The sequence below is a fragment of the Melospiza georgiana genome, chromosome 14, assembly GCF_028018845.1.
Source record: "Melospiza georgiana isolate bMelGeo1 chromosome 14, bMelGeo1.pri, whole genome shotgun sequence".
Classification (NCBI taxonomy): Eukaryota; Metazoa; Chordata; class Aves; order Passeriformes; family Passerellidae; genus Melospiza; species Melospiza georgiana.
This window is the reverse complement of record NC_080443.1, coordinates 14,399,106-14,408,066: the sequence shown is the minus strand read 5'-3', so window position 1 is coordinate 14,408,066 and position 8,961 is coordinate 14,399,106. Positions and strand designations below refer to the sequence as shown.

Sequence of the window (8,961 nt, the reverse complement as noted above, 5' to 3'; positions counted from 1 at the left end):
GCGCTCCCGCATAACCTCATCCCACCCCAGCCACGGCCGAGCCAGAGCTCATTCCTGGAACGGGATGAGTCCCAGGGGCCTGCGGTGCCCGGCCTGGGGGCAGCGAGGGGCAGAGGATGGGGGTGAGCACACAGGGTGCTCGGAGGTTGTGCTTGTGCCCTCGAGCAAGCTCTGAGCTGCACCCGGAGCAGTCACAGCACCCCGAGCTGTGTGTGAGGTGGGGACAGGGACACAGGCTCAGCAGGAAGCGGCCGAGCCCGCACCTCGGGGCTGCAGCTGTGTGTGAGCCTCGCTGTGTGCGGGGTGAGCGCTGGGGTATTCGGCTCGTTGTGTCCCTGGGGCAGGAGACAGCCTGGGAACATCCTGAGCCCGGTTAGAAGGGAAAGGCCCCGGCGAGCTGAGCCCTGAGCCGTGTGCCTGCTCCTCCATCGCATCACAGGAGCTGAACCTCCCTCAGTTCCTGCCCGTGCCGCGGGCTGCGGACCAAGTCACGGCCTCCTCCCGGGCTTCCTTTTCCGGGCTGCGTGAGGAACAGCGGGAGCCGGCCAAGGACCACGCTCCGTCCCAACAGGGCTGTCATGGTGACAGCAAACGCACAACAAACCCCAGCCCTCAGGAACCGAAATCCGACCTGCTCAACCCGAGCCCGTGGGCAGCTCAGCAGCCGCGGCTCAGCGCCCCCTTCCTCAGCCGGCTCTCCCCGTGTGCCATTGCTCGGCTCCTTGGCTCTGCAGCCCCAGCAGCAGCTGAAGCTCCTACAGAGGAGCTGTCCACATGTCCAAGTCCTTTTCCACCTGCTGCTGGCTCGGAGCATCCAGGCTCCCACGCTGCCCACAGCTGCCAAGTCCTGCTGGGTGCTCCAGCTGATGTTACCTGGAGCTGTCAGCTGGAAGCAGAGCCAGACACCTGCTTTGGTGGGGAGCTGCAGAGCAAGCTAAGGAGGAGGCTGTACCTTCATCAGGACCTAACCACCCTCCTCTGTGTGGCAGTAGTTATTCCCTTGCCCTTAAAACAGAGAGTACAGCTCCTCCCCACCTCCTGCAGGTGGGATCACACCCCTGGGTCCTTGCTGGCCTGCAGAAAGGCTGGTTAAAATTCCCAATTCACAGCCAGGCACTGTCAGCTCTGACCTCTGCACTTTGGAACCTGCTTTCACAGTCTGTGAGGAGCAGGAGAATGTGTGACAAGGAGAGTCCTCCTGGTGCCACCTGCTCCATGCAGCTCCCAGGCTCTCTGGCCATCTCTGAGCTCTACCAGGACAATCCAGAGAGAGAAAAACACTTGGAGAGATCTGCCTGGACTCTGGCATCAGGTGAGCCTCCACACTTGCCCTTCCCTCTCTGGACTGTCCCCTCCAGGATGTCCTTGCCACTCTGGCTCGGCTGTGAAAGAGCAGCTCTTGAGGGGCCTCAGGGTGGGTTGGGGGAATAATGAAGGGGGGTCCTTTGTGTGTGTGACCAGCTGGGCCCACCCAAAGGGGCCAGGGGCTGTGACACACCTGGGGCCTCTGGCACCAGCCCTGGTGAGAGGGCTTTACCTCTCTCTGAAGTGAGAGGTAAAGTTGGTGATCCCAAACTCCCAGAGCTGGCTGCTGGTTACCTCTGGAGGTCTCCAGACCCCAATCCAGGAGAGAATCAGTGTGAGTGGGCTGCTCATGGCTTTGTCCAATCAAGAACAGGCAGCAGTGTCCCAGGAGAGAACAGGTACCCCTCAGCCAAGTGGGGGAGGTTGTCACTGGGGCTGTGCCCCACAGCAAGATGCTCTGGGTGCACAAGCAGAACTGATGCCCTGGGGCAGCTCAGCCATGGGGGCACCTCAACCTGCAGCTTCTCCGCACAGGGAGCGGGGCAGACAGAGCACAGGGTGCCAAATACTGATGTTTGAGGCACTTCCCAGTCCCCAAAGCTGCTGATTTGTCCTCAGGACCCCCAAGGCAGCAGCAAATCTCACGCTGTGTGTCCTGGCTTGCACAGCTCCTGCTGGTGCTGCAGCTGATCACCCACGATGTCCTGCACCCCGGGCGATGCCAGGAGGGCACGGGGATCAAAGCAGGCTCTGGGCAAACAGCTGAGGTGGGGCAGTGAGTAAGAGATGTGGCTTGTGCTGGGGCTCCATGACAACCACAATATTTGGGTACTGCCTCAGCTCTCAGCACCCACAGGGAGCCCTGCTGTGGTCATGGGGCTGCTCCAAGGGTGTCCCACCGGGCCACAGGTGCTCACCACGGTCACACCAGAGGGGCTGGCATTGTCTGCTCAGCCTGGGCAGCGTTCCTCTATGGGGGACATGGTGACTGTGTGGGGCAGGGTAAAGCACAGCCGGGGTGCCAGGGGGAGCCTGTGCTGAGGGGATGGGGGAGAGACCTCGTGGGTTTACGGTGGGGCCCCGGGGGGTGCTAAAGGACCTTGTGGGACAATGCTGGGGATTTGTGGGGTGATGGAGAGATCTTGTGGGCTGTAGGAAAGCCGGGTCAGGTGCCGGTCGGGTCTCGGGGGGAAGCAGAGAGGCTTCATGGGCTCGTGGCGGGTGCCAGAGCTGGTCCGGGTGCGCGGCCCGGGCTCCTGTCCCCGCCCCGAGGGCGCTCCCGCCGTGCCCGGCCCCTCCCGTCCCCATGGCGGCGCCTTAAACAGGCGGCGGGGCCGCCCCCGCCCGCCTCAGAGCGCGGCGCCGGGAGGGGAGCGGGGACCGGAGGTGAGACCGAGCGACCGGGACCCCGCACCCCTGCGGTGCCCGTCCCGGGGCCGCTGCACGGGGAGAAAGGGAGCGGGGAAACCCGGGGGGAGGGCGGGAGGGGGTCGCCGCTGCCCCGGCACCCGCAGTGACCTCCAGGCGGGCGGGAGAGCCCCGGTGCCCCCGCGGGGCCGTGCGGGGCCGGGGCTGCGGAGCCCGCGGGAGGACCCGGCCGGGAGGGGACCGGCGGCATCCCCGCCCCGCCGCGCCTCCTTAGCGACGGTCGCCAGGCAACGCCCATCCTCCCTAGCGACGGTCTCAGGGACCACTCCCCGGCCCTCGCCGAGGCTCCGGGGCCCCACGCCAGCCTCTCTTGCCCGGGCACCCACCGGGCGAGGCACCCGCTCTGCCCCTCGGGGTGCCGGAGAACCCCCTGGGTGCTGGAGCTCCCCAGATATGGCCGTGCCCAGTCCCGGCCGAGATGCTGCGGGTGAGGGATGCTGAGCCGCCAGGGCGAGGCTGGCGAGGCGATGGCAAGCGGGGACGGGACAGCAGCAGCAACAGTGCCACCACGGGGAACAGAGACTTGTTGGCCGCTTGTCACCCTGCAGGGCATCACGGTTGGCCCAGCCCCGGGGCAGTCGCAGGCCGGGGTGCTGCAGCTCCGCACAGGGGATGGAGGCAGGGGAGAGGTGGGGCTGGAGGCAGCGGCGGGGCCGCTTCTCCCGATGTGCGAGCGAGCGGGAGGAAGGCGGACGCATTGCGTCATTCCCGGAGAGGGCTCCCGAGGGACAGGCTGATGCTCTCACTCCGGGGCTGAGGCTGATGCTCTCACTCCCCGCCAGCCCCGGAGCCGGCAGCCTCGCTGCTGACAGCTCTCCACCAGCAGCCTCCATTCCCCAAGGCGCGTTCTTGGCTTTCGGCCTGGGGGCTCATCCGAGCCTGCTGCCAGCCCTCGCCCCTCACCCGCAGGTGCTGCCAACGCCCCGATCCTGCTGAGGAGCCTCCACCCTCCCCAGCCTTCCTCCTCCTCCTCCTCCTCCTCGAGGGCCTCGAGCAGCCCGCCGAGCTCTGCCGTGCCGCCTGCAGGAGCCTGGGTGTGCCGGGCCCGTCGTGCAGCCCCATGGCCGGGAACGCTGAGGTGGCGTCCCTGGAGGAGAGCTTCCGCAAATTCGCCATCTACGGCGACACCAAGGCCACGGGGCAGGAGATGAACGGCAAGAACTGGGCCAAGCTGTGCAAGGACTGCAAAGTCACCGACGGCAAAAGCGTCACCAGCACCGACGTGGACATTGTCTTCTCCAAGGTGAAGTAAGTGACGTGGGTGCCTCTGCAGCACGGGCAGGGTGTGGGTGTCTGGGTGTGGGGTCCCCACAGAGCTCTGCTCCCCCTGCTGTGTGCCCAGGCTGTCCATCCCGCTTGTCACGGAGCTGTGGGAGCTGTCCTGCAGTGTCCCACCTTCAGGGGGGAGGTGTGGCTGCCTCTGCAAGACCCAATGATAAATCAACCCAAATTTGGGGGTGGGAGGCTCAGATTTGGTGCAGAGATTGTGCCCCTGCTCCCACTCCAAGAACTGGGGTGGGCCTGGCTGGCTCTGCCGGGTTCCCATCTCTCAGGAGGTGCCACAGGGAGCAGAGGAAGGTGCTCAGGGTTGTCCCGTGTGATGTGGCCCTTCCCTGGGCCTGGCCAGCCAACGCCCAAGCTTGGGGAGGATCCTGGTCCATGGCAGTCACAGGGGCAGCTTGAAGGGCTGAAAGGCTCCTGGAACTGCTTTTAGGGTCCCTGGAGACACAATGATGTTTCATGCTCCACTAGGGTGTGGAAACAGGTGGAGAACCAGCTTCCTCCATGTGCTCTCTCCAGGAATTCCCATGTTCCTGGGCTGGGAAACATGGAGCTGAGCACTGGGAGGTTTTTGGGGTGCAGGAGAGCAGGTTGCTGTGCTGGCCCAGAGATGAGAACCAGAAGCTCAGGGGAGAGATGCTCTGTGCATGTCCTTCCAAATTTGACTGGAGGATTGATCCCTGCCAGGGGAGAGAGTGGGGTGGGCAACCCAGGCAGGCTGGGAGCAGTGGGGATGGATGCACTTTTCTCCTGACAGCAGCACCAAGTCCTAGAGCACTTCCATGCACTCTGGTTTTTGGTAACAGGGATTCCAGCAGCATGTGGCTGGAAAGCTCCTGGAGCTCAGCACCAGCTGCGCCCAGCCCATTCAGCTGTAGCTGAATTTCAGAAGTGGGTGAGGGTAGGACAAAGTCAGGGTCCCTCTGATGCAGCTCATCCCATTTGGAGGCATAGCCCAAAGATGTGCTGGTGACAGCCTGAGTTTTGCTCCTGCAGAGGGAAGACAGCCCGTGTCATCAACTACGAGGAGTTCAAGAAGGCGCTGGAGGAGCTGGCCCCCAAGAGGTTTAAGGACAAGAGCAAAGAGGAGGCCTATGAAGCCATCTGCCAGCTGGTGGCAGGGAAGGAGCCCATCAACGTGGGTGTCACGGTGAGTGAGGAGCCCCTGGCTGTGGAGCAGGAGTGGTCAGCAGGAGGGGAGGATGGAGCTCTGCCCCCTGTGCAGATGCTCTCCAGGAGACCCCATGGCCCTGGGTGAGGGGGGACCTGGGGGTCTCATAGGGCACGGGGGGCACAGCAGGGTCTTTGGTGTGGGGCAGGAAGGGATGGGACTTGTGTGGGAAGGGCATGGAGCATCTTCTTGTCTGCCATGTCCCGTGTCCCACTGCAGAAAGCCAAGACAGTGGGAGCCGTGGAGAGGCTGACGGACACCTCCAAGTACACGGGCTCCCACAAGGAGCGCTTCGACGAGAGCGGCAAGGGCAAGGGCAAGAGCGGCCGGGAGAACATCGTGGACACCAGCGGCTACGTCAGTGCCTACAAGAACGCGGGCACCTACGACGCCAAAGTCAAAAAGTAGGGACGGGTGCCCGTGGTGCCCCCGGCCCGGGGCTCGGTCACAGCCCCGGGACGTGCCCGTGAGTGGGCCCGGGAGGCCGCGCTGGGGCTGGGGCCGGCCCGGGCTGGCGGGATCGGCCCCCGGCGCTGGCGGGATCGGGGAAATCGCCGGGCCCAGAGCTCTGCCCCAGCGCTGCGTCCGTCCCCCCCGTGCTGTGATCCCCTCCGTGTCCCCCGTGCTGTCACCGCAGCCCACACCGCACTAACAGCGCCGCTCCTCAGGGCTCCCCTGCCCGCCGGCACCCACACCTGCCCTACCTCAGCCCCGGCCGTCGGGGCACCCTCCGCGTCCCACCGGGCACCGCCGCTGCGCTCCCTCCGGGACCTGCCTTAACCCGCAGCAGCTCCACCGCAGCCGCCTCCTGCCCTCCCCCGGGGCTGCCCGGCCCGGCCCTGCCGCCCCCCGGCGCTCGAGGTCAGACCCTGCGGTGCCGTTTGTGCCGGGGCTGCTCCCGGCCCAGCCCGGGATGCACCCGCGACATTTGGTGTCGCCGGGCCACCGGCAAAGGTCTCCGACCCGAACCCCGCTGGCTCCCGCTCCCTTCGTGAAGCCCAAACCAAAGGATGCTGCAGGCCCGCGCTGTAACCCGGCTCTGCAATAAACCCCGTCCGCACTGAGCTCCGCTCTGGTTTGTTCACGGCCCGGCCGGACAGAGGGGGCTCGGCCGCCCGGGGCAGCTGTGCCGGAGCTGGCCCGGCCGCCGAGGGTTTGGCAGCTCCTGGCTGGCCCCGAGTTGCCTGAGCAACCGCAGGCACACAAACACTCTGAGCGCCTGGCTCCCGCTGCTGCTCTGTTTGCAACCAAACACACGCGGAGCTCCTGGTAACCATCCCTGGGAACAGGCCGGGCTCCAGGGCGGCACGGCAGCTCCGGGACGGGATGGGATGGGCTGGGATGGGACGGGACGGGATGGTCACTCAGAGAGTGCAGGGAACCGCGTGTGGGGCTGTGAGCCCGGCCCCGGGCACGGCTGAGCCTGCCTGCTCGGGGGGCACGCCGGGATCTGCAGCTGCACATCCACCCCCGGGGTCATCCATGCACAGCCAGGCTCCCTAAATAACCACAGGGTTATCCCGGGTGCCTCAGTGTGGCACTGGCACTGCCCAGGACGTGAGGGAGGTGTCAGGGGCACACATGAGGCTGGCACAGGCTCACTCACTGCACCCCTGCATCCCAGACACTGCTTTGCAAACACAGGGGAAGGAAGAGCTGCTCTGGTTGTCTTCTTCCAGGCTGGGTTCAGCCCATCCTCAGTGAGGGCTGGGGGATGTTCCCTCTCCTTTCTCCTCTGAGGGGGTTGGAGGGAGTTTGTGGCTGTCTGTTCCTAAAGGCTCTTTTTGAACAGCCAAAGTTCCTCAAAAAATTGTTATGAAAGGAGAGGCCGGGGCACTTTAACCCTTTGCTGACTCCACTGCCCAGCTGCACAAATGAGCTGCAGAATTCCCAGGGCCAGGCTGCCCTGCATGCCCTGAGGTCTGGGGAGGTGTCTCAGCCCTGTCCTTGGAGGCTTGGCAAAGGAAGATTATTCTGGGAAAAGGTGAGCAGCTCAGGGCCCACAGGACTCCTCCCTGCCTGTGTGTGTGGCCCTGGTCAGGACCAGGAGCTCCCATGTGGGCACAGCTCTGCAGGGGAGTTGCAGGTGTTGGTGTGGTTTTGATACAGGGAAATCAAGAATCCTGGGAATCACAGAATCCTGGAATTATTTGGGTTGGAAGGTGCCTTAAAGCCCATCTCATTCCAGCCCTTGCACCATGAGCAGGGATTCCATGTTGTTCCCAGCCCTGTCCAACCTGGCTGTGAATGTTTCCAAGGGATGGGGCACAGACCCTTCTCTGGCCAGCCTGTGCCAGAGCGTCCCCACCCTGCTACTCAGGTGAGGGCTCATCCAAGGCAGGGCTGCAGGATCCCCCAGGACAGCCAGCCTCTCCATCAGCCTCTCCCTGCTCAATCCTGAGCAGAAGCAGCTTCCTCACAGCCCGTGGAGCCCCTGCAGAGCTCAGGTAAGAGCTCACAGCTCCCACAGCTCCCACCTGCTGCCACCCCCTGCATAAGGATGCTCCTCACCCACTCCAGCACCTCTTCAAGTCCTTCACTGCTTTCTCCACAGTTTACACAGAATTTCTCCCCTCCAGCATTCTTGGTTCTGGAGGAGGCAGCTCCAGTGCCCCCTGTTCCCAGCATGGAAAAGGCATCTCAGCCATGCCAAAGCAGCCCCAGGAGAATTTGTGCCAGTAAATTCTGGCTGGGTCTGTTGGCTGCAAAGTGCCCCAGATCAGACTGAAAATAATCATGTCCTCTGGGCTGATGGGAACAGCTTTCTGGGAAGAGTAAGATATTGATCTGGGTCTTCACCAAAGAGGGGAATCTGACTAAATACCAGTGTAATGATCTCCTGAGAGCTGCTGGCTCTGCGTGTGCATGTCCAAGGTCCCCAGTCCATCCTTACAGGAGGGTCTGAATGCCCTTCAGAAACAGCACCTGCAGTTCTGTGGCTGTGACCTGATTACAGAGACATCCACAGCCCCTCAAAGTGGTCAAATCCAGGTGGAGACACAGGTAAGTGCAAGGAATGTGGCCTGTAAGCAGCAGCTTTCCTGGGCAGTGTGGGCAGGAAGGCAGAGAGGTTCCTGGAGGGGTTGGCAGTGCAGCCCAGGACGGACAGGAGAGGCTGAGCTGGATTGCTCAGCACCCGAGGAGACCAAAACTGAAGAAACTTCCACAGGATCAGCAGCTCCAGCTCTTTGCCCAGTGAGGCTTGAAGTGGTGCCACAGCTGCTGAGCCCTTGGGGAGTTCATTAGAGATCTTCTCTGTGTGATGAAAAGTGGGACTGCCCAAACCCAGGGCCTGCAGCCATCGCCTCATGCTAAAGGCCTCCCTCTGGCCAAGCATCTGCTCTGGCCTTGGCTCCTCACCAGCCCCACACAGACTCTGTGCAGCCAGCTGCAGCTCCCTGCAGCAGAGGAGCCAGCAGGGAGGGGTCTCAGCCAGTTTGTGTTGAGTGCATTGGTCCAGGCTCCAGAAATGAAGACATTTTCTCCTTCCCACTTGTCTCTTCCCCTTGGCCACCCTCTGGCCACACTCCCACAGGGGAGAGACACTCCAGACCTTGTCCCCTGTGGTGTCCTGCCACCAGAAACTGCCACCTCCTCTGCGTTTTAGACAAACCCAGACTCTCTTACAAGGTGATGTCTCACCTTGCCACTGGGATGTGCAGCCCAGAAGGATCAGGTGGGTGGTTTGCAATTAATTTACCTGTAAAATGTGTTTTCTGCCCCAAGGTCCCTTCTCTAGAGAGCTTCTAAAGTCATCTGGGCTCAAGGCTAATGTG

The 8,961-nt window shown here is 63.2% G+C and overlaps 1 protein-coding gene across 1 annotated transcript; it reads left to right on the top strand.

The window, feature by feature from the left end:
* The first annotated feature begins 3,013 nt into the window (after positions 1-3,013).
* Positions 3,014-6,249, top strand: TPPP3 (tubulin polymerization promoting protein family member 3). Its single transcript, XM_058034138.1, has 4 exons — positions 3,014-3,362; positions 3,643-3,981; positions 5,011-5,164; positions 5,405-6,249. Exons 1-4 carry the CDS (start codon positions 3,346-3,348, stop codon positions 5,591-5,593), a joined length of 699 nt encoding a protein of 232 aa, XP_057890121.1. The 5' UTR covers positions 3,014-3,345; the 3' UTR covers positions 5,594-6,249.
* Positions 6,250-8,961: the final 2,712 nt, after the last annotated feature.

Coding starts and splice junctions, on each gene's coding strand:
- TPPP3 (XM_058034138.1), top strand. Junction 3,982..5,010: donor ATTGTCTTCTCCAAGGTGAA/GTAAGTGACGTG, acceptor TTGCTCCTGCAG/AGGGAAGACAGCCCGTGTCA. Junction 5,165..5,404: donor CCATCAACGTGGGTGTCACG/GTGAGTGAGGAG, acceptor GTCCCACTGCAG/AAAGCCAAGACAGTGGGAGC.